This window comes from Cynocephalus volans, chromosome 16 (genome assembly GCF_027409185.1).
Source record: "Cynocephalus volans isolate mCynVol1 chromosome 16, mCynVol1.pri, whole genome shotgun sequence".
In the NCBI taxonomy this organism is placed as follows: Eukaryota; Metazoa; Chordata; class Mammalia; order Dermoptera; family Cynocephalidae; genus Cynocephalus; species Cynocephalus volans.
Genome location: NC_084475.1, coordinates 46,729,979 through 46,754,427, shown reverse-complemented (window position 1 = coordinate 46,754,427; position 24,449 = coordinate 46,729,979). Strand labels below are relative to the sequence as shown.

Here is a 24,449-nt window from a genome sequence, read left to right as displayed (position 1 = left end):
CCTCTGACAGATTGGAAATTGATGTGACTTGGAGACTGCTCTGAGAGTCACGCTGTAAAAGTCAATGTTTATGCCTCTTAGGCATTATGGGCTTTTTGAATGTAATTGGGTTTATTTTAGCCTCATTCTTAAGGACTGTGTGTTGAATTTCCTATGGGCTTTACTCGTTTTTAGTTTTAAATTGTGTTGTTCTGATCAGTTGGCTCTACTGTGTGTCACAGCAGTCGTGTGCAAAGGTACCAGTCACAGCATCGGCAACCCAAAGAGTTGTTTGGGTATAGAAAATAACACACACGGTTGAACCACCTCCGAGGCTAGTTTTGCATTTGCTGGGGTGGGTTCCAGAGGTATCCTGTATTGCAGTATTTTCCCAGTAGGGAGAGATTGTAGTAGTAGCTGAAAATCTTACCTACGGCAAAATAAGTGGGCCGATTCTGGATCAGTTTATTCTCTCTGTCATCTGAAAGACTTGCCCACTGACCTCATCCATAGCTTGGTGTTTGAGCTGTGAACACTTGATTCACCACTTTGCAGATCCCCCATCAAAGATCACAGATTTTCTGGGGGACCTGGGAAGGTCTGCCTTACCTTTATGAAGGTTGTGGTCAGTTAAGCCTTGTTTGCAATGTGGGAAGAAAATTCTGCACTTATGAAAACCGAAAGGACCTGCCTTTTTCAAAGGAGCTGACAGCTGTTGGTTTCTCCATAGAGGATTACTGGTGAAGACAGTTGTGAAGGACAAGTAACTCTTGTAAAAGAACAACATGTTCTTGCTAAATTTTTCCTAGAACAATTCTAAAGAAATATAATACAGGTAAGTTTTGTTATGTTCTCATTGTGAGTTATGTTTACGAGAAGCAAAAAATAGGATTAGAATCATAAAGGAGGAAAAGCTTTTTTGTACCAGTCGCTTATGTTTTCTCTCTCATGAATTCTAACCATTTAGAAAATTATCTGGTTTCTTGCCCCTACTCATGGTTGATTTTTTTCTCTGTCTTTTTCCATCTAGAGACCTTTGAAACATTTTTATTCATAAGTGAAAAATGTATTACAGCTTTATTTCCTTTTATTAATAGTTCCTTCTTGCCCTTAACCACATCTCTGACTTTTTGGCATGTAGAGTCCAGTGAGCTCATGCTTAATCATGTATAAACAACCATCTAATTATATGGTTTTGGATTTTCATCTGACCGACTAAACAAAAATGACACAGAAACAAGAAACCTGACAACCTCCCTGTCTTCGGATACCTGGCCTTTCTCTCCCTCACTCTCTCTTTGTGCATTTAATAAAATGCATATTATAACCTATCAAAAAAATCAGTTTGCATTTGCCAAGTTTCTGAGGTAAAATTGTTCTTTTCAAGGCTACGTGTCAAAAAACAAGTTGGTTGAGCTGAATTATGCGTCTTCTCTTCAAATTTCTTTCGGACTCTATTCCTTCCTCCTCTGGACTGAGGTGTTGCTAGCATTCTTCCTGCTGGTGTCTATGACAGAACGACATTCACAGGAAAGGTTTCTCAGTTTTTGTCCCCTGGCCTTCTCCCCTGAGGTACAATAGCAATGATCCCAGTTGCCCTGTCTTCCCACCCTCCCCCAAACCACTGTGACACATTCTTGAAAGAACATAGTGGGAAAATCTTTCCAAACAAAGGTGCTCACTGTGTTTAACTGGGAAGGAAGAAGTTGTCCATTCCCTTTTCTGTCTCTGGCTTCATCGTAGAATTCTGAACACACAGCAAAATCTCTTCTGAACATTTAGATGGTTTCACAGTAGCTAGCTTAGTGTTGCTAGATAGAAGCTGATGAAAAAAGAGAAGATACCACAGGAAGACAAATACTGGGTGATCTCACTTACATGTGGAATCTGAAATAGTGGTGCTTGAAGAAGCAGAGGGTGGCATGGTGGTGGCCAGGGCTTGGGGTGGGGGAAATGGGAGATGTTGGTCAAGAGCACAAAGTTTCAATTATGCAAGTTCTGGAGATCTGGTGTGCAGCATGGTGGCTATAATTAACAATACTGTATTGTATAATTGAAATTTATTATGAAGGTAGATCTTAAGGTCTCACCACACATACAATAAAGGTAACTATGTGAGGTGATGGGTACGTTAACTAGTTTGATTGTAGTGATCATTTCATTTCACAGTGTATTAGTATATCATATCTTTACATTGTACATCTTAAATTTACACAGTTTCTATTTGTAAATTATATCCCAGTAAGGTGAAAAAAAAAAAGAAAAGAAAAGAAAACATATTTCTCTTTATTACTATTTTTTTTTCCTGGATATTTTGCAAGATGAGTATTTTAGAGAGTAGGTTTGGCTAACTAGTATTTAATAGCTGAAGAGAGAAGAAAGAGAAGGGGATACTTGTGAAATTTGGCCTAAGTGATTTATTTGCTCACTAATCCATCAGCCTTAAAACATAATTCGATTTCTCAAAATTTCTCAGAGACGTGCATATCTTTAATTGCTAAAATTTCATACACTTAGATGGGTCAGGTTTGGAAGCAAATTATATTGACTCTGTTTTAAGAATTTAGAGTTAGTGCTGTTTTGCTAAATCACTCTCTAACATTCTTCCTTACTGAAAATATTTTGAAAATTACCTTTGTAATTTTTCTGTCCACTATAAGGAGCTCATATTACACAGTGACTTATAGGGATTTATTATAATTTTTTATTCCAAATGGTGGATTTGTTTTAAAGTTCATGTCCCTCTCATTGTGTAAGAAGATCAAAGTGAGACTTCTGCCTGTAGTTGTTATTTTTGTATTGTTATGGGATGTTTAGAAGGGAGGAAAGCAAATTCTGGCAGAGTTTATAATTTGGTTCACCTGGAGCAGTCAAACGAGAAAGCCCTTTAACCTCCAAGTTAAGGTCTGTATTTAGTTGACTATTGAGAATTGGGGAGGATTTTATTTCTCTCATATACTTTGAAAGCCATAGAATCTTATGTTGCTTATGGTGTGTTATTTATTCTCTTTTAAGACTTTGTGTATTACTCAGGAAATAAGCTTTTAACTTGACTAACATTCAATTTTTTATTCACATTTATTCTCAGCTTTAGCACTCAAATTCAGATAACTACTACTCCTTTTTTAAAAAAGTATTATTTTAGGGAGAATGTAAGCACAACTCTTAATTTAGGTTTTTCTTCACTGGCATCAGTGTGAATTATGATTGCTTTTTCATTTTGATGGGAAAGAATTTGGATTGGAAGTAGTGCTCTTTCTCATTGTTTTACCTAATTTCGGATATTATCAAAGAGTTATTGCTGGTACAGTGTTTGAATTAATATCTTCAAGGTGTAGAGATAAAAAAACCACATTTACTTTTATACCACCTCATGTTGCAATAATGTTTACAGAGATGCTTAGATTAGTTCTCTTGTAAGTTCAAAAATAGCATTAAATCAGAGAAACAGAAGGGAACTTACATTATGTATGCCCCAGCCAGATTGCCTGTGTGTCGAGATTTGTGATGTTAGAATTTTGTTTTTATATTTTGGTAATGTGGTTAAAGTTACGTGATTTTATACAATGACCAGTTGATTGAGCCAAAAGGTAGATATTTCAGCATTCCTGTCTCTCTAGTTTTAAATGAATCTATAATGGGTATGACTTACTCTACCAGTTCACACTTAGACAACAAATGGTTCTTTAAATTATTCCCTTTAGATCAAAACAAATCAGACTCTGAGACCCCCATCTGCTGATCAGTGGGAAATTCAATTTCAGTCATTGTTGGTTAGGACATGCTCATACCCTGACAAGGTAAGACAATATCCCAGGGCTTTTGTGCAGAGCAGCACATTCAAGAGCTTTTGTGGTTCTTGGTCTATGGGGTTATAGCTGATGTATGCCCATTGACCAAGCCCACATGATCTCTAGGAGTCTGCTGCTCTGTGCATTGCTTGGGCACAGGAATCTCTGCTGGAGCTGGGAGCCCCAGGCCGGAAGGACTGGCCTTTGTATATTTGCCATAACTTCCACCTCCCACTGCCTTCTCTGGGGAGCTGCTTGACAACTCAGGACCATCCAACTGCTATGCCTCCCAGACTTTGGGCGATCTCACCTCTCTCTGCTTTCTTCTGTCTTCCTCCTAGAAGCACTCTCCTCTTTCAGAAGGTTCTGCAGCCATCAGAGCACCTGGCGTAATCTCAGTGAATTTAAGCTCCTACAAGGACTAGAAGAGAGGATGAATTCAAGCAGTGTCTACCTTGAGCCCTTTGTAATAATCTCTCTGGAGACAAAGGAGCACAAAGTTCAAGTAATAGCTCAACGAATTTTCTTGCCTTATACTCGAGCTGCTGAATGGGCTTTGGAGCATAGAGTCAAGAATCTAAGGCTTCAAGGAGTAAGAGTATCTGTCGGATGAGATAGTTGAGCAGCCCTGGGGGACTTCTGCAAAGGAAGCTGGGTACTTTCCATCTCTTAGAACTATGGGTGACTTAGTTTTTAGTGCAAAAGAATGTAATATCCATAACCATTTGCTTTTCTCTGGATCTGAAGCTTCTGAGTATCCCATCTAGACTTGCAAGCTTACAAGAAAGTGGGACAGAAAAAACTTATGATAGAGTATGAGTCTCTTTGGACAGTTCTGAGGAATTACTGTTTGGGGGAGAAACAAAGGAAGCCTTGCAGCTTTTAATGATGACTGTGTAAGCTGTGCCTTTTAGATACTAAGAAGTTCCATCTAATATGAAGGGTTGAGTGAACCAGCTCATAGATTCTGAAAAAAAAAAAAAAAAATGGCCCATTGACTTATATTGAGTGGCTTAGGCTACACTCCCTTCACACTGAACTTGTGTGTGTGTGTGTGTGTGTGTGTGTGTGTGTGTGTGTGTGTGTGTGTGTGTGTGTGTGTGTGTGTGTGTGTGTGTGTGTGTGTGTGTGTGTGTGTGTGTGTGTGTGTGTGTGTGTGTGGCAGGAGGGAGTATGGACAGAGGGAGCAAACTAGTGATATTTCCAACTGTTCCATAATTTCAAGACAAGGACAAATCAACAGTTGTGTCCACTGGAGACCTCTGTCTTTGTCCATCGTGACTCACATGCATTTAAGAGGAACTTCTAAACTTCATTTGTGGCCTTGAACTGTACTTGCCTTATGAATTGCCCTAAAAGTCATGTTCTTTATCTGTTCATCCAACAGATATTTGTTGAGCACCTCCTGTTTGGCCAGGGCATCCCAGTCATTGTTCCTTTGCCATTTTTTTTACCCTACCTCTGTTTTTGGTTGGCTTGGGGGGAAAAGCAGCTTAGGAGATACACGACCTTGATTCACAGAAGAAAGCTTTGGAATTCAGTATTTCTGAGAGGCACTTCAACAACCCTCTTATTTATGTTCTTAATTAGGTAAGTGGAGGTTACCCCGTTTGCTCTGCTTGCCTCTGCCAGACCTGGTCTCCTCCTGAGATCATGGCAGCGTCTTCCCAGCTTGGTTTCCTGCCTTCAGTCTTTGCTCTGCTTCCACATGTGCTAAAAGTAGTCAGACTGTTCCCTTCATAGTTACTTGTCACATTCCACCTATGCTTGAAAACTATAGCTCTTTTAGGGTGCCTGGCCTTGGAGGTTGTGTGCAATCTGATAACCCTTTGGTAAAAATATGGATGCCTAAGGCTACTGGAGTACCTGCTGTGTGCTGGACACTCTTCTAAGTGCTCTACATATATTGACTTATATTTAGTGCTCTGAACAGCCTTGTGAAGGTGGGAGCAGTTGTCATTGCTGTTTTCCAAAAGAGGAAACAGAGGCACGGAGAGTTTAAGAAACTCACCCAAGGTCACATGGCTGGTAAGTGAAGCCATTCAGGCCCTAGCTTCTCATTCTTTACTGCTCCCCCATGTTGCTCCCATAACACCTTCTCAGCACACTGCCTGCTCTGTATTTCGACCAGCCTGACCTTCCTAGTGTCTCTATCCCCTCCAGCCACTACAAGGCTCAGATCAAGTCCCATTAAGCCTCCTGCAGTTTATACAGGTCTTTTTCGTATGTGAGCTCTTTTTGTATTCAGCATTAAGGCGTCTCAGTTTAAGACAGGGTGTTTCCCACCTGTTTTCTGTGTTAGTTAAAATTCTCTCCAACTGGTCATAAGCTCTTTTGACTGAGGGTTAATCCGACAGCCTAGGACTTCCTTAGCATAGTGCAACATCAAGCCCACACTCAGGAAATGTGGCCTGTTTGTGGTCTTTGGGAAACTGAGGCAATTTTCTCCCATTAATGTATACTTCTTCCCTCCCTTCCTTTCATTTTTTCTTATATTTATGGAAGTCTTCTTTTTCTAGAGTAAGCATAATAATTCTACCGTCATACGTTTTTGCAGATTAGTCCACTAGTTAAGCCTGTTAAATTAGACTGTAAGAAGGAATTGTCTGACTCATCTGTGTATCCACACTCCCTAGAGTATGTATATAGCACAGAGCACGGACACAATAAACGAATACCTGATCAGTGAGTGCTACATTACTACATTGTGCCTGTACTGCTGTTTCAGGTTTCTGGAGTAATAGTTTGCTTATTTGACAAATATATATGCTCTCTTCCCATGGGATTGGTGGAAAATTTGTCAAGGGAAAAGCGGTAAAATGTGCTTACATTTCCTCTTTGGTTTTCTGGGCTAATTGTTGGTGAACTTTGTTTAACACTCTTGCTATACTGAGTCTCCATGGAGCAGAGCAGCTTTCAGTTAACTTGGCAAATCATTACAAGAGAGAACAGAAGGGTCAGCATAAGCACTCTCTACTAATTAGTTGATAATTGATGTACAATAGCTGACTGATGGGACTTTAGAATATAAACTCCAAGAATATTGTTTAATTTGTCTTTCCATCTTTACGAGGTGGCTCGGAACAGTGTATTCCTAATAACATTTTATCAGGAGTGTCCAGTGGTGGGGAGCAAGACTGAAGCTTTATGCACAGGAATCCAGGGCACTGAGTGGGACAGAAAGGAATATGATATTTTTTAATCTCTCAGGGTATAAATGTGATTCCATTTAATGCAGGGATGAAATGAAATGAGTAATGCTGGTGATTCCATACTTTGTGGATGACATTCCTGAACACTGATGAAGGTTGGAAGAGTGTTGGTGTGAAAGTGATATTCTTTGTGGGATAAACATGGGAGATTTGAGCCGCACTCCTGAGGCAAGATGGTGGGAGATTGCATGATTCATGGGAATCTCCCTGGGTTCGGATTTGACCTATGTATTTATTGGCTCATTTGCAGTGGAGTCACAAAATAGACTTTACCTGAAACTCAATTTCCTAAATCTTCATCCACCAATTATAAAATCCTCAGTCTTTCTCTAACTTGTGTCTGTAACTTTTGCTTTCTTCGTCATTTAGCACCTATGGCCTCCTCTCTGTGTCCAGCTTCTGGCTCATGTTCTCTTCCAGTCTTTCTCCACACCTCTGCCAGATTAGATTAATCTTGGGTGAACTCTGCTTGCAATGGGATGCACCACTACCTGCGCTCAGGGTCCCAGATGCATGGCAGCCGGCCAGTCTTCCAGTCTTGTCTGGTTTAGATGGTTTCGGGGGAGCCTAGGAATCTGCATTTTTGGAAAGCTTCCCTGGTGATGCTAATATGCAGGCAGGTTTGAACCACTGGTGAATACCTAATGTCTAGCTTTTAAATCAGGTCCACTGGGCTGACTGAACCAAACCTCATATCTCTGTCTCCCCCCTTTCTTCTGGTCAGAGCCCCTTCTTGCGGGAAGCCCCAGCTCCTCCTCATGTCCCCAGGACACACAGTGCCTATTCCCTTTTGTTCCAATGTCTGCACTCTACTCTTTCCTTCTCTTTCATGTGCTCTTTCTTCCTTGATGTTTGAGCTTATTGTTTTCTAAAGTGTGTTCCTTGGAAGAGTCCCTAGGGAGAAAAATGCTCCCTAAACAAATGTATTTTGCATATTACTTGCTCCTCTGGGAGATTTATTATAGGCATTTGCATTTTTTTTAAAAAAATTTTATTTTGTTGATATACATTGTGGCTGATTATTGTTGCCCATCACCAAAACCTCCCTCCCCCCCCCCACCAATGTCCCCTCTGTTTGCTTGTCGTATCAACTTCAAGTAATTGTGGTTGTTATATCTTCTCCCCCACACCCCGGTTTTTTTTTTTGGTGTGTGTGTGCGTGTGTGAATTTATATATTAATTTCTAGCTCCCACCAATAAATGAGAACATGTGGTATTTCTCTTTCTGTGCCTGACTCATTTCACTTAATATAATTCTCTCAAGGTCCATCCATGTTGTTGCAAATGGCAGTATTTCATTCGTTTTTATAGCTGAGTAGTATTCCATTGTGTAGATGTACCACATTTTCCGTATCCACTCATCTGATGATGGACATTTGGGCTGGTTCCAACTCTTGACTATTGTAAAGAGTGCTGCAATGAACATTGGGGAACAGGTATACCTTCGACTTGATGATTTCCATTCCTCTGGGTATATTCCCAGCAGTGGGATAGCTGGGTTGTATGGTAGATCTATCTGCAATTGTTTGAGGAACCTCCATACCATTTTCCATAGAGGCTGCACCATTTTGCAGTCCCACCAACAATGTATGAGAGTTCCTTTTTCTCTGCAACATCACCAGCATTTATCATTCAGAGTCTTTTGGATTTTAGCCATCCTAACTGGGGTTAGATGGTATCTCAGTGTGGTTTTGATTTGCATTTCCTGGATGCTGAGTGATGTTGAGCATGTTTTCATATGTCTGTTGTCCATTTGTATATCTTCCTTAGAGAAATGCCTACTTAGCTCTTTTGCCCATTTTTTAATTGGGTTGCTTGTTTTTTCTTGTAAAGTTGTTTGAGTTCCTTATATATTCTGGATATTAATCCCTTGTCAGATGTATATTTTGCAAATATTTTCTCCCACTCTGTTGGTTGTCTTTTAACTCTGTTAATTGTTTCTTTTGCTGTGCAGAAGCTTTTTAGTTTGATATAATCCCATTTGTTTATTTTTCCTTTGGTTGCCCGTGCTTTTGGGGTCGTATTCATGAAGTCTGTGTCCAGTCCTATTTCCTGAAGTTTTTCTCCTATGTTTTCTTTAAGAAGTTTTATTGTTTCAGGGTGTATATTTAAATCCTTAATCCATTTTGAGTTAATTTCAGTATATGGTGAGAGATATGGGTCTAGTTTCATTCTCCTGCATATGGATATCCAGTTATCCCAGCTCCATTTGCTGAAGAGGCAGTCCCTTCCCCAGTGAATAGGCTTGGTGCCTTTGTCAAAGATCAGATGGAAGTAAGTGTGTGGGTTGATTTCTGGATTCTCTATTGTATTCCATTAATCAGTGTGTCTGTTTTTATGCCAGTACCATACTGTTTTGGTTATTATAGCTTTGTAGTATAGCTTAAAGTCAGGTAGTGTTATGCCTCCAGCTTTATTTTTTTGCTCAGCATTGCTTTGGCTATGCGTGGTCTTTTATTATTCCATATAAATGTCTGGATAGTTCTTTCCATTTCTGAGAAAAATGTCTTTGGAATTTTGATGGGGATTGCATTGAATTTGTATGTCACTTTGGGTAGTATGGACATTTTCACTATGTTGATTCTTCCAATCCAAGAGCATGGGATACCTTTCCATCTTCTTGTATCCTCTCTAATTTCTCTCAGCAGTGGTTTGTAGTTCTCATTATAGAGATTTTTCATCTCCTTGGTTAACTCAATTCCTAAGTATTTTATTTTTTTGGTGGCTATTGTAAATGGGCAGGCTTTCTTGATTTCTCGTTCTGCATGTTCACTATTGGAGAAAAGAAATGCTACTGATTTTTGTGTGTTGATTTTGTATCCTGCTACTGTGCTGAAATCATTTATCAATTCCAACAGCTTTTTGTAGAGGTTTTAGGCTGTTCGATATATAGGATCATGTCATCTGCAAACAGGGACAGTTTGACTTCATCTTTTCCAATGTGGATGCCCTTTATTTCCTTCTCTTCTCTGATTGCTCTGGCTAGTACTTCCAACACTATGTTGAATAGGAGTGGTGAGAGTGGGCATCCTTGTCTAGTTCTTGTTCTTAAAGGAAAAGCTTTCAGCTTTTGCCCATTCAGGATGATATTGGCAGTGGGTTTGTCATATATGGCTTTAATTATGTTGAGATACTTTCCCTCTATACCTAACTTATAGAGGGTCTTTGTCATGAATGAGTGCTGAACTTTTTCAAATGCTTTTTCAGCATCTATAGAGATGATCATATGGTCCTTGTGTTTGAGTTTATTAATATGGTGTATCACATTTATTGATTTGCGTATGTTGAACCAACCTTGCATCCCTGGGATGAATCCCACTTGATCGTAGTGAATAATTTTACGTATGTGGTGCTGTATTCTGCTTGCTAGTATTTTAGTGAGGATTTTTGCATCTTTATTCATCAAGGATATCGGCCTGTAGTTTTCTTTTTTGGTTATATCTTTACCTGGTTTTGGTATCAGGATGATGTTTGCTTCATAGAATGAGTTTGGGAGATTTGTGTCCGTTTCAATCTTTTGGAATAGTTTGTAAAGAATCGGTGTCAATTCCTCTTTGAATGTTTGGTAAAATTCTGCTGTGAATCCATCTGGTCCTGGGCTTTTCTTTGTTGGGAGCCTTCTGATAACAGCTTCAATCTCCTTTATTGTTATTGGTCTGTTCAGATTTTCTACGTCTTCATGGCTCAGTTTTAGGAGCTTGTGTGTGTCCAGAAATTTATCCATTTCCTCCAGATTTTCAAATTTGTTGGCGTATAGTTGTTTATAGTAGTCTCGAATGATTCCTTGTATTTCAGATGAATCAGTTGTAATATCGCCTTTTTCATTTCTAAGTTTTGTTATTTGAATCTTCTCTCTTCTTTTTTTTGTTAGCCATGTTAATGGTTTGTCAATTTTATTTATCTTTTCAGAAAACCAAGTTTTTGATTCATTGATCATTTGTATTGTTTTTTTGGTTTCAATTTCATTCAGTTCTGTTCTGATCTTAATGATTTCTTTCCGTCTGCTAACTTTAGGTTTGGATTGTTCTTGTTTTTCTAGTTCTTTAAGGTGAAGTGTTAGGTTGTTCACTTGCCATCTTTCCATTCTTCTGAGGTGAGCATTTAATGCAATAAATTTCCCCCTTAATATTGCTTTTGCAGTATCCCACAGGTTTTGGTATGATGTATCATTATTTTCATTAGTTTCAATAAATTTTTTGATTTCCTGCTTGATTTCTTCTTGGACCCATATGTCATTAAGTAGAATGCCGTTTAATTTCCATGTGTTTGTATAGTTTCCAGAGTTTCGTTTGTTATTAATTTCTAGTTTTAATCCATTGTGGTCAGAGAACATACATGGGATAATTCCAATTTTTTTGAATTTATTGAGACTTGATTTGTGACCTAATATGTGATCTATCCTGGAGAACGATCCATGTGCTGATGAGAAGAATGAATATTCTGAGGTTGTTGGGTGGAATATTCTGTAGATATCTGCCAATTCCAATTGGTCTAGAGTATTGTTTAGATCTTGTGATTCTCTACTGATTCTTTGCCTAGATGATCTGTCTAATATTGACAGTGGGGTGCTCAGGTCCCCTGCTATTATGGTATTAGTGTCTGTTTCCTTCCTTAAGTCTAATAGAGTTTGTTTTATAAATCTGGCTGCTCCAACATTGGGTGCGTACATATTTATGATTGTCATGTCTTCTTGATGGATCAGTCCTTTTATCATTAAGTAGTGTCCCTCATTGTCTCTTTTTATGGTTTTTAGTTTAAAGTCTATTTTGTCAGATATAAGAATAGCTACTCCAGCTCGTTTTTCTTTTCTGTTTGCAAGGTAATTCTTTTTCCATCCTTTCACTCTTAGTCTGTGTGAATCTTTATGGGTGAGGTGGGTCTCTTGTAGGCAGCATATAGTTGGGTCCTGCTTTTTGATCCAGTCAGCCAGTCTGTGTCTTTTAATTGGGGAATTTAAGGCTTTTACATTAAGAGTTGTTATTGAAAGGTGTTGATTTATTCCTAGCATTTTATTGGTTGTTTGGTTGTCTTAGGTGTCTTTTGTTCCTTGCTTTCTGATTTACTGTTTGTTTTCTGTGTTTGTTGGTTCCTTAGGTTGTAGATAGCATTTTTGTTTGTTTGTTTTCTCTTCATGAATGCCATTTTTATTATACTAGTGGGTTTTGATTTTTCTTGGCTTTTTATGGCAGTGGTAGTTATTTTTCGGGAACCAAACCCAGTACTCCCTTGAGGATTTCTTGTAAGGGTGGTCGTGTGGTAGTGAACTCCCGCAGTTTTTGTTTGTCTGAGAAATATACTATTTGCCCTTCATTTCAGAAAGATAGCCTTGCAGGGTAGGGTATTCTTGGCTGGCAATCTTTGTCTTTTAGTATTTTGAATATATCTTCCCATTCCTTTCTAGCTTTTAGGGTTTGTGATGAAAAGTCTGATGTTAGTCTGATTGGGGCTCCCTTATAAGTGATTTGACGCTTCTCTCTTGCAGCTTTTAAGATTCTCTCTTTGTCTCTGAGTTTTGCCAATTTGACTATGACATGTCTTGGAGAAGGCATTTTTGGGTTGAATACGTTTGGAGATCGTTGAGCTTCCTGGATCTGAAGATCTGTGATTTTTCCTATACCTGGGAAGTTTTCTGCCACTATTTTGTTGAATATGTTTTCAATGCAATCTCCGTTTTCCTCCCCTTCGGGATACCCATGACTCGGATATTTGAGTGCTTAAGGTTATCTGATATCTCTCTCAGATTTTCTTCAATGTCTTTGATTCTTTTTTCTTTCTTTTTGTCTGCTTGTGTTATTTCAAACAGCCCATCTTCAAGTTCAGAGGTTCTCTCTTCAACTTCGACAAGCCTGCTGGTTAAACTCTCCGTTGTGTTTTTTATTTCGCTGAATAACTTCTTCAGTTCAGCAAGTTCTGCTACATTTTTTTTCAGGACATTGATTTCCTTGTACATTTCCTCTTTCAGATCCTGTATACTTTTCCTCATTTCATCATGATGTCTAGCTGAGTTTTCTTGTATCTCATTCAGTTTCCTTAGAATTATCACTCGAAATTCCTTGTCAGTCATTTCAAGGGCTTCTTGTTCTATAGGGTCTAGAGTTTGAGATTTATTAACTTTTGGTGGTGTACTTTCTTGATTTTTTGTATTTCTGGTATCTTTTTTTTTGATGTTTATTCATTGTGGCAGGGGGTTTCACAGTCCACCGTTTTGAGACTATTGACTAAGTAAGATGTTGCTGTGGTTGCCAGTTTGGTATGGCTACCTCCGTGACTGCTCAGTTGGCCTCTAGTGCCTTGTGTGTGTGGTTGCCTTGGGTCTTGGGCCTCTCCGGGGAGCCACCTTTCTGGTCAGCTTGGACTCTGCTGGGCTGCTGGATCACAGGGCAGTACCGTAGGGTGTTTGATCTCTGCTGAGCTTCCACTTCCCGTGCAGGAGTTCTCCCTGTTCCGTGTGCTCTGGCCCGGGCTGTTGGATCGTGCATTGGCGACCCCACAGGGTGTGTGGTTTCTGTTGAGTCTCCGCCTCCCTAGCCAGACGTCTCTCCACTCTGTGCGCACTGGGCTGGGCTGGGACATGTCTTCTGCAACCCTCATCTATCAGCTGGGCCTTCAAGACCCTGGTCGGCACCGCCTCGCCCAGGAAGTCTACCAGGTTTCTGCTAGGCGCAGACGACCGGTCGCTCTGGGTGCCTTTGTAGCACTGTGTAGATCTTTCTCGGGACTTATCACCTTCTTCCTGGTATCGCGGTTATTTGTGTACTTGTCTTATCTCCCACAGCAGAGTGTGAGCTCATCGGGGGAGGAGCCCGCAGCACAGGGTTCACCTTTGTATCTCCCCGGCGCAGACCGAGTCCGGTGCCTGCCCGCAGTCAGCTCTCTGGCAGGTTCAAGTGGATTTGGGAACTCTCCTACCACACTATTCCTAACCCGAAATCGGTTAGGCGTTTTTCCGAACTGGTGGTCGCAGAGATGGTATGTGCCTCCCAGTAACAGGAAGTTTACTGGGGGCGGAGCCCAGGGTGCGGTGGAGTGACAGTCGGCCCAGCCCATACTTCCTTGCCCTCCCGACGCTGGCCGGGGACGCCCCATGCCACCACCCCCACCAGAGAACCGCGGAGGGATTGGGAGGGGAGGCCGGCCCACAGGCCCTGGGAAGCCCCGCGCCGAGGCAAGCAAGTGGGAAGGCTCAGTGAGGAGCCAAGCTGGGTGAGGAGGACAGGCTTGGCCAACCCGGGCCAGAGCTGCCACCACCTGAGAAAATGGAGGCAGCCCCGGGGGCGGTGAGTGGCCCGGTGGGGCAGGTAGAAGCCAGGCGGGCATCTGTCTACCAAGCAGGGCCGGGTCAGGGGTCACTCAGGGCTGTGCCGGGTCGGGCGCCTCCCTCTCTGCCTCTGCTTTGTCGCAGTCCCTGTTCTCGGCTGTTGCCTCCTCGGGCTGTTCAGTCGTGGCGCAGCTCAGGCGCTCCCAGGAATCTTCTTTAATGCCGGCCTGAAACCTCGAATCCTGAATAGGGCAGCTGGCCGCCTTCAGCGCGGCCCCGGCCTCCGGGATCCTGGCTGCATCCACAGCAGCCCTGGCGCTGTGTTCCCTGTTTCGAGACTCGCTTTTGCAGCTAAGAAACAGTTCTTTTCCTGCTCCACACTTCAAAGCTGTTGCCTGTAATTGAGGCAGCCTCTCCTGCCGGGGGCAAAGTGGCGTTCAGCCCCCACGACCGGCCACCAGCAGCCGTCCTCCCTTAAGAGATGGCCAGAGGAAGGTCCACAGGTTTCCCGGCTACCTAAGGCCCAGTGGCTGCCTTTTACACCTCAGCTACTCCGCGCCAACCACCGCAGCCGCCGCCATCTTAGGATCCTCGGCGTTTGCATTTTTTAAAGGCTCTGAAAAGACCCGTAATAAATAGATATATTTAACTTTGCTATATCAGGGTTTCCTGGTTATTTGACCATGGACTTCTCCATATGCCTGCCTTATTTATCATTTAACATTTTTGAGCATCCTAAAGAACTTTGGGAAATGCCTTTGTGATTCATTTGTCTTCTTCAATGACTTTTCTGGGACATAGGAATTGCCCTCCTTCTCTGAACTCCTGTCTCTATGATTTAGCTTCATGCTTAATCCTACACAGTCCAGTAACATTATCTGATTGTTTCCGGGCGTCCACGTCTTATCTCTTCAGAGACTGTAAGCTCCATGGAGGCGGGATGCTGTAGCCGGCATTCCTTATCTCCTACAGGTGTTGTGCAGTTTCGAGCATTTGTAATATTTGGCAAGTTGAAATGCTTTGTCCCTGAATACAGCAGCCAGTAATTTCATTCTGATTCTCACCCTTTAGTGTTCTTAGCTGTTGACCCATGCCTTATTGTATTTCAGAATAACACTACACACTCTCATATATTCATTAAATTGTTCCTACTGGATCTCAGCAGTGACACATTACAAATTTGACAAAACTCTACATAACCTAGTATGTCTGGTATGCAGGAATTTATTTTTTTTAGTTCTAGGGAGGGATATGAGTGAACGCTGGGAGATCTGATGACCTGTGCTCTTAGTGTCTTTGATGCTTTTGTATGGGGGAGGTGGGGAGAAGGATACCTGTCCCTTTCTGCAGTGAAAAGCATATATTTTTCAAAGTTCTCTCATATACTTGATGCCTATCCCATTTGAGAGAAGAGAAAGGGCTTGGATTGATACGATGCCTTGCCCAAGATTATAAACTTTATTATTTATGGGCGCCTGTGTTTCATTACAGTATAAGAATGAATATATGTATTAGGATGTTACCTGTGTTATTTAGGTATTAGTTTAGAGATATTCTTCTCTGTCAAAACAGGCATATTGTAATGACTTCTCTTAAGAACACGGGAGACATCTATGCCTTCCTGACATCACTTTTAGAATTTTAATATACAGATAGATTCATGTGTGTGTGAACTTAGAGACAGATATGGAAGGGTATATCCCCAGATATGGAAGGGTTAGAGGTGGTTATCTTAAGGGTACGGTGTTGGAGAGGGGTGGGGATATGAGCTTTTTCTTTACATACTTCTGCACTATTTGACTCTTTAAAACATGCATACATACACAAATATATATTATTTTTGAATTTAAAATGCCTATAAAGGTAATCCCAAATAAAAGACAACTAGTACATTCAAGACAATGCTCTGAAATATGCTAAGCTAATAAGCCTCAGAGATGAAATGTTTATGCCATAATTCCTAACATAATGTGAGGTCTGCGAGGGGGCCCATAGTAAATAGTATATTTCTTCCCCACCAGAATGTCCTTTTTTCCCTGATACTGGATATGTCAGAAGGCATAGCCTTGTGTGGCAGCCCAGTGGATCTGTTGACTGCACCCTCGTATTAGGCCGTCTTACCCACCCAGTCCAGGGTGACTCTGCCAGGACATGCCTCCCAGGTGCAGCTTGTGCCATGTGAAGGAGAACTCTTCCTTTCTGTGGGTCAGCTTAGTCCTGAGAGGAAGATGAGAAGGGTTTCCTGAGATACTCCCCTCTTAATCTTCCTAATTTGGCAGAGAAAGACCAGATGTGTACTGAGAGACAATTCCTCGCCTTAGAAATGAGGAGCTAGGCAGAGGCGTTCCCACCGTTTTGCATACAGAAGTTGGATAATCATTCCCCCTATGATGGCTCAATTTGCATTACTGAAAACATTGTTCTGTAACATAATGATGACAGTAACAATAACAAAAACTACCTCTACGTTTTATCACTACGTTTTATGGCTACGTTTTATGGAGCAGGCACGTCATATACGTTATCTTTCACTAATCCTTAAAGCAACCATGTAGGGTGTATGGTGTTACATCTCTCCTAGAGATGAAGAAGCTGAGGCTAAGACGTAAAATTAACCTGCCAAATGACCAAAGTTATATTCATAAGCTGGCTGTGGAGAACAGCCACCTTTTCTTATGCAAATCAAAAATATTTTCCAATAGCATTTGCAACTTGTTTGCTTTTGAAGGGAGTAGAAGGCTCATATTTTATATTGGGCATTAATTTGGATTTATTAAAAGAAGCCTTGCCATTTAGGGATATTTAGGTGCTTCATGGGAAGATTTGAGCCTCAAAGTTGCAAAAACTTCATTTGCAAACGATCTAAATTGGCTTTCAACTCTACCTCAATTGTGTGCTGAATTTGTGCTCACCAGGAAAAAGGGCCAGGGTTATATAAAACAGGTTTGCACAGTAAAAGTGTATGACTGAGAGGTTTAAACAAAAAAGCAAAAAAACCTCCTGCTGGTCATTCTTGCCAAGTTTTGAAATTCCAATTTTTTTCAATTTTTTTCTATTATAGTATTTATTGTTTTGTAGTAAAATGCCCTTGAGGTATTTGGCTAGTCACTGACACCTTAGTCTGAAATAATCAGTCTTTTCTTAAAGAGTCAGCAGAGAGAAAGATAAAATTGAGGTGAGGAAAGATAACAGCCTGAAGCTTGGAGCCCAACTACGGGAGGACACATCTATTGTGTGTGAGAGAGTGTGTGTGTGTGTGTGTGTGTGTGTGTGTGTGTGTGTGTGTGTGTGTGTGTGTGTGTGTGTGTGTGTGTGTGTGTGTGTGTGTAGGTCTTGGGCAGGGAGACATCAGCATGTAGTCCCTGATCACTCAGGAGAAAATAGGCACTAGAAACAATATTAGAAATGTACTAGAGGGCCGAGCCCGTGGTGCACTTGGTAGAGTGCTGCGCTGGGAGCGCGGCGACGCTCCCGCCGCGGGTTCGGATCCTATATAGGACTGCCCGGTGCACTCACTGGCTGAGTGCCGGTCACGAAAAAACGACCAAAAAAACAAAACAAAAAAAAAAGAAATGTACTAGAGGGCCGAGCCCGTGGCGCACTCGGGAGAGTGCGGCGCTGGGAGCGCGGCGACGCTCCCGCTGCGGGTTTGGATCCTATATAGGACTGGCTGGTGCACTCACTGGCTGAGTGCCGGTCACAAAAAAGACAAAAAAAAAAAAAAAAAAAAAAAAAGAAATGTACCAGAGACAAGTTCTTTAATAAAATGTAACTAACATTTACAACGCATTTATTAAGTGCCATGCCCTAAATATATTACATGTATTAGATCTTTTAATTCTCTAAACAACTGAATGAGGTAACTGCTAGTATTAACCCATTTTAGAGATCAGGACACTGAGGCACAGAGAGCTTGAGTAACTTGCTCAAAGTCACATTGCCAGTAAGTGGTGGACCTAGGATGCAAACCCATGCTTTTAGCTACTGTGCTATGTGCTGTTAACCTCTCATTTCTTTCCTTCCTCTGGCTTTTTCACTTTTCATTCTGCCTTCAGTGCCCTAGTGTTCAATGATTTACCAACCTATTCTTGAAGACCCACCTGACTATGTGTCTCAAAACCTTTCTTTGCAATGCATGATCCTGGATTGGAAAATGATTGCGCTAAAGGGTGTTTTTGGTAACATTTAATATAGATGGCGTATTACACACTAGTACTGTATCATTGTTAAATGTCTTGAATTTGATGATTGTATTATGAGTATGTATTTAATGATGAAGGACATGAAATCTGTGACTTATTCTTAAATGGTTCAAAAAATCAATACTAATAATAAAAATAGTAAGCTTATATATTATAGAGAGATGGATGGATAGATAAACCATTACATGAAGTTGGAGCTCATTGTACTATATTCTTGCAACTTTTCTGTAAGTTTTACAACATTTTAAAGTAAAAGATTAGGAGGAAAATCTGATTCCTAGAGGTGGTGAGGCAAATATTAATATATACTAAACCTTTTAATCCTCAGAACAACCATATGAGTTAGGTACAATTATTGTCCTCATTTTAGAACAGGATGCTGAGGCACAATGGCCTTAAGGACCTTGCCCAATATCACACAGCCAGTGAGGACAGGAGGCAGTGCTCAAACCCTGATACGTATATTTCTGTTTCCATAAAATCCTGTGTATGTGTTAGGTTGAACCATATAGAAATTGCTCTTATACGATCATTTTTGGCCTATTAAAAAAGGCATTTCATATGATCCAACCTAGGAGCAGGGATCCCCTCTTTTATAATGAATGGTTGGCTTGGGGTGTGTCTTCAGGGCCAGAGTCTGCTCCGTGGGGGCCCTATTCATCTTGCTCACCATTGTCTCCAGTGGACTGCCTGGCTCGTGGATGGCATCTGATAAGTGTCAGATGAATGAACAATGATGACCAAAAAAACTGTGGTTACTTCTCTCCCCTCCTCCCATATGTATTTCACTTTCGTTGCCCCTGTATCTGTGTCATTCTTAGAAGAGCCAGTGGATAGATATGAGTGGTTCCAAAGGGTGCAACTTCAGCAGTTATGACTGTGGCATAACCAACTACTTCAAGAGAACCCTTGTAACTAATGAAGCCATTAGTTAAAAACATGCCCCTGCTAAGATGACCTCTCAGTTCAGAAACTTGAAAATGCTAAACATTTGTGGTCCCCACCAGCACACAGTGATTTTTGGCTAGAATGCATGTGGTACTCAGAATGCCATCCACTCGGATCCCTATTTGAGCAGTAAACACATTTTTCAAACACATCGTGTAGCCTCTAAAAATAAGCGGTATTTCAAAATGAAAACCAGTGCACAAGTAGTTGGCACACCTGGTAGTCAGAAGAGTGGTCCAATTCGTTTTCAGGGAATAACAAGCCAAGGAACATTCAAACCTGGCCAATTGAAAATTTTTCTTCTATCTGTGTTGACACCTGGTTTTAAAAAAATTGGCTCTAGCCTCAAACCAGAAAGAACATTGGAAATGGGTAGAGAATTAAACAGCATCATTTACTATCTTGTTTTGCGCAAGGAATTATGAAGAACTGTTTTCTTCTTTCTTTAAGAAAGAGAATATAGCAAAAAAGCAAGAAGTGTGTAGTAATAGTAACAATAACAGTAACAGAGCTAACATCTGTTGGGTACCTACTATGTGCTAGACAGTGTGCTGAGTTCTTTATGTGTGTTGTTGATTCTAGATATACAACAACCTTATGAGGTGATGTTAATTTTATTCCTGTTTTTTCAGATAAGAAGACAGAGATATAGAGATAAGGCACACAAATGTTAAGTAATTTGCCTGGGTCACACAACTAGCAGATCTTAGGCAGGCTGTCGCCAGAGCCCACACTCCAAAGCATTTCCCAATTCTGAGTAGTCTGGAGGTGTTCATTACATCTGGCATTATGAAAAAAAATTAGAGTTAGATGGTTGCATTGTTGTTTGCCTCCTCCTGTGAGACAGATGATGCCGTTTTCCAGAACATACTCATAGCTGCATCACAAACATTACACGTTACGAAGAAATCCACCATTCATTCTCATGCTTGCAGGACACCATCTGTGATGCCTGTCAGAAGCTGTCACTCCTTTGTGGTTAGATGAGGTTAAAGTTGATCAGTGAATTTGAAAGTGGGAGGTAGTGGAGTAAAAAACAATGGATTTGTTGGGTAGGGAAGGATTAATGCTTCTTTATTACAGAACAAGAAAATAATGTGAACGTACGAATCCGGGGTAGAGGCTTACATGGTGGGCAGCCTTGAGCAGTATAAAATCCTGGCCTAGGAAGATGAGTTTATAATTGCTACTCCCACTGGCTTTATCTTCCATTCAGACCTAGTTAGCAGTACTGTGAAGAAACATCAAAGGATTGACTGAGTTGAAGTTTTGGGTTTTTTTTAACGGCACTCTATTTTGAAAATGACAACCAGGAGGGTTTCAGTGGAAATGATTTGTCAGTATTTATTTATAACTATCTTTTATTTTCATTCATTCATTCTTAACATCACTGCACATATTTATTGTGTACTGTACACCAGGTTCTGGGCTAGGTCCTAAGGAAGAGAGATGCCTCAAACAAGGGCCTTGTCTTTTAAAAAGCAATAAAGTATAAAAGGTGAGAGGAGGAGGCATGCAAACAGTTTAGTTCCCTGAGGTGTTACAGATGCTGAGGCGGATGTGCTATGGGAGCCCGGGGAGAAGGAAAGGAAGGATTGGTCAGATCTACCCAGTTGGCAGCGGGGGAGGGAGGTCATAGAGGAAGTGACCTTTGAATTGAGACCTGAAAGATGCAGAGGGGCTTACTAAGTAGATGAGTTAGGGTAAGGGTACTCCAGGCAGAGAGAACACCATGAACAAGACAAGGGATGAAATAAAGTTCTCAGTGATCATACTGATATTTATTGATTCTAAGGTGTGTATATTTTCACATCACAACATCTCTAAAATGTGAACACCATGTACTAGTTTAATTATCAGTTCATGTTCTTACTGGTGCATAAAATAATGGTGCGCTTTACAATATGTGGCATTTTAGATTTGATGAAATAAGGTATCCATATGCTTTGCCATCAAGTAATATTTCTTGGATATGCTGTTCCAGCTGCAAATATGTCTTTGTTTTAGGGGTAGATAAATACTAATACCTTTTTATTGACCAGGAAATAGGCATGAAATGACTGAGTTCCTTAGATGAATATATGACATTCAATTTGACAGAATAATTGACATCTCATGTTGCTTTTCATAGCAAAGGCTGGTAGCAATGGAACCTGGGAGAGAATTCAGGTGTCTCATATACTGGACTAGGTTATGAACCATAACATTGCTTTTTTCCAAGGTAAAAAGGGAGTTTGAAAAGCAAATGCATGTAGTTTATTGGGATTTGTAAAGATACTAAATTTATGATGCATTACATAAAAATGTACCCACGACTCTTGGTGTCAAGATGAATCCCTGATGGTGAAATGCTTTATGAGTTGTGAAAACAGAATATCTACAACTGATCTTTCAAGTCACAAGAACATGGGTCAGATATAAACTGCAATGGGAGAGGTAGAGGGGAGGTTCTGGTTTGTGTATTTGAAAAAAAAATCAGAGAAATTTCTGTTGTAGCTAATGATCTTGGAAAGTATCCAAGGAAAAAACTAAGCATACCTGAGCCTAAACTTAAGCACAAGGTGTCATGAGAATACACCCTAGCAGAGTCAGTTTCTGCTGTGTCATTAAATCCCTGTGTGACCTTGCAGAAGTCAACTACCATTTGGATTTTAGTTTCCCAGCAGGCTGGATTGGAGCAGGGTCCCTGCTAGCTAATCATGCTGTGACCCTCCCAGCATTTTTGAGGTGTGGCTGCATAGAGGGGAACATGGTGGTTGCTCCAATATCTTGTTTGTCCTTTGACATGGGGGGTTTTGGAAGTGAGTAATACAAAAGATGACAAATAAAGAGAACTTTTCTTTATTGATTTCATTTTTGGGAAAACAGAATAAGAAATTATGCCCTCTAGAGCTAAGGAAAGTTACAGTGACACTTTCTACCTTCTTTGATCCCAAATAATCAATGAAAAAGTGAAAAAAATGGTGAGAAAATTTTAGAACTTAATTTGTTAAACACTGAGATCATGTTTATTTTTGTTTGCTGGAAATAGGAACAGAGTGTACAGTTAACAAGACTTGACCAGGTAGTTGGCTAAAAAGTCTTTGAAAAAAGTACATCCATGTAAAAGGAATGTCTAGAATGATTCAGCTATTATTATTATTTTTTTTATAAATGAGTCATGGCAGTGTTCGCCTGTCCCCTCTTCACTTTTCACTTTTCCATAAGGACAGATTCTTGTGGGTTTCCTTTTGTTTCTTTCCCCTTCCGGTATGTACCAAATATTGCTACATTGGGAGATTGTTACTAATGAAAATGAAAAATCTATGTCAAATTTGGTTACCCATGCTGCTTTTCAAATGAGTGTTTTGTTTATGTCTCCCTCATCCTGATTTTTTTTTTAATTGGGTATATGTTCAATGACATGATGAAGAGGAAAAATCAAGATTGGAGAGACACAGCCAGACTATATCTTTTTAAAGAGGCTTTTTGGAAGTCCAGATTTGGAATGAAGTAAACCAGTTAAGCAGGTTTTTTCAGCAGTGTCAACTTTCCTTGCTGGGTGATTCAAAGTGTCAGCTATTCTAGGAAAAACTTGGTTCCATACAGGTAATCCTATTTACGTATCACCTTAACCCTTTAGGTAAGGAAATTATGATTCTTACTGTAACTGGACACCACTACATAGAAGGAGTAAAATTGAAGCACATTTTGTATGATTGGTGATTATGGAAGGGTTTCTATTATAGCATTATAGCTTTTTTATTGGAATTAGAGAAAGCTTTTTAGTATTACCAATATTAAAAAAAAATCAACGACTGTCTCTAAAGATGGTTTCACATGTATATATTTACTGGTTTCTGATATAAGGGACATGAAAGCTAACCTGATTCATTTGTTTTTAGGGGCTCTTGGCTTTGGGCCTCAGTGCAAGTCCATTGGAAAAGGCAGCTGCAACAATCTAGTGGTCACCAGCAGTCCCATGATGGTTCAGCGACTGGGACCCATTTCACCTCCAGCAAGCCAGGTCTCTACAGCATGCAACCAGATCAGTCCTAGCTTACAGAGGGCAATGAATGCAGCCAACCTGAATATACCTCCTTCAGATACCAGGTCTCAAGTTCATTTTTTTTCCGCCTTCTTTATGGTATAATCACACCCCACCTGAGTGTTCTCCCTTCTCTTCCTGACCATTCACACACACACACAGACATGCACACACTCTCAAGCAACTCTTTCAATTTGAGCTTTGTAGGGGAATGTGTCTAAAAACTAAATATGTACCATGATATCATCTTAACTGGGAGGAAAATGGTTTAATACTTGCTGTCTTGTGGTGTGAGTGAAATGAATGCCCAATTTGAGATTTTTGAGCCTCAGTGACTGAAGCTCAGTGTGTAAATTTGTCAATTCTTGGTGAAGCAGTCATGTCATGGCCTAGCAAATTGAGATGTTCCATGCATACCTATTTTACCTGCTAGGTTTTCATTGTATATATTGCAGAGTTTCCAGGCTGCTTTACAACAATCTGTTTTGTCTATTTTTCCTCCACACATCTATCCAGATATTTATTAAGTACCTCCTTTCTGCATAAAACGGTAGTTGAAGTTTAGGGAGATAGTATAGAGAATAAAGATAGAAATCATTCATTTCAAGACTTTATGATGTGTCCGGGAGTTCATACTTTCATGTATGTTACATAAGATTTCAACACAATGTCTGATCAGGAACTGGAATGAGTAGGCACAATAAATACCATGTGTCTATCTCCATGGGAGAAGATTGAGTAGAAAAGGGGACTTACCTCCTCAGACAAATTTTTATCTTTCTTAAGGTTGATATTCGAGAAGGTATAAAACCAAAACACCATGCAATGTTTAAGGTCTATTTCTATGTTCAAAATAAATTATTTTATCCTCTACAAGTTATCTTGGAAAAACACAATCCAATGTTTTTGCCTCTTAGTCCTGGTTCTGCTCTAACTGCGTTTCACTCTCTTGACCTCTGCTTCCTCTTCTTTGGGGGCTGTCACCTGCTACAGTGCCTTGCAGTTCTGGGATCCTGTTTCTTCTTCCTTTCC

General features: G+C 40.5%; 1 protein-coding gene across 4 annotated transcripts in view; it reads left to right on the top strand.

Moving 5' to 3' along the window:
• GLIS3 (GLIS family zinc finger 3) overlaps positions 1–24,449 on the top strand; it is a 450,792-nt gene that overhangs the window by 118,861 nt on the left and 307,482 nt on the right. For 2 of the 4 annotated variants that reach the window (XM_063081158.1, XM_063081159.1), the window contains exon 3: positions 23,275–23,482. The exons of 1 other annotated variant lie outside the window; for it this stretch is intronic. In XM_063081158.1, coding sequence (XP_062937228.1) covers positions 23,275–23,482 — 208 coding nt within the window. Of the gene's footprint in view, positions 1–23,274; positions 23,483–24,449 lie in introns of those variants that run through there. One more of the 4 variants, XM_063081161.1, reaches the window with a different exon arrangement.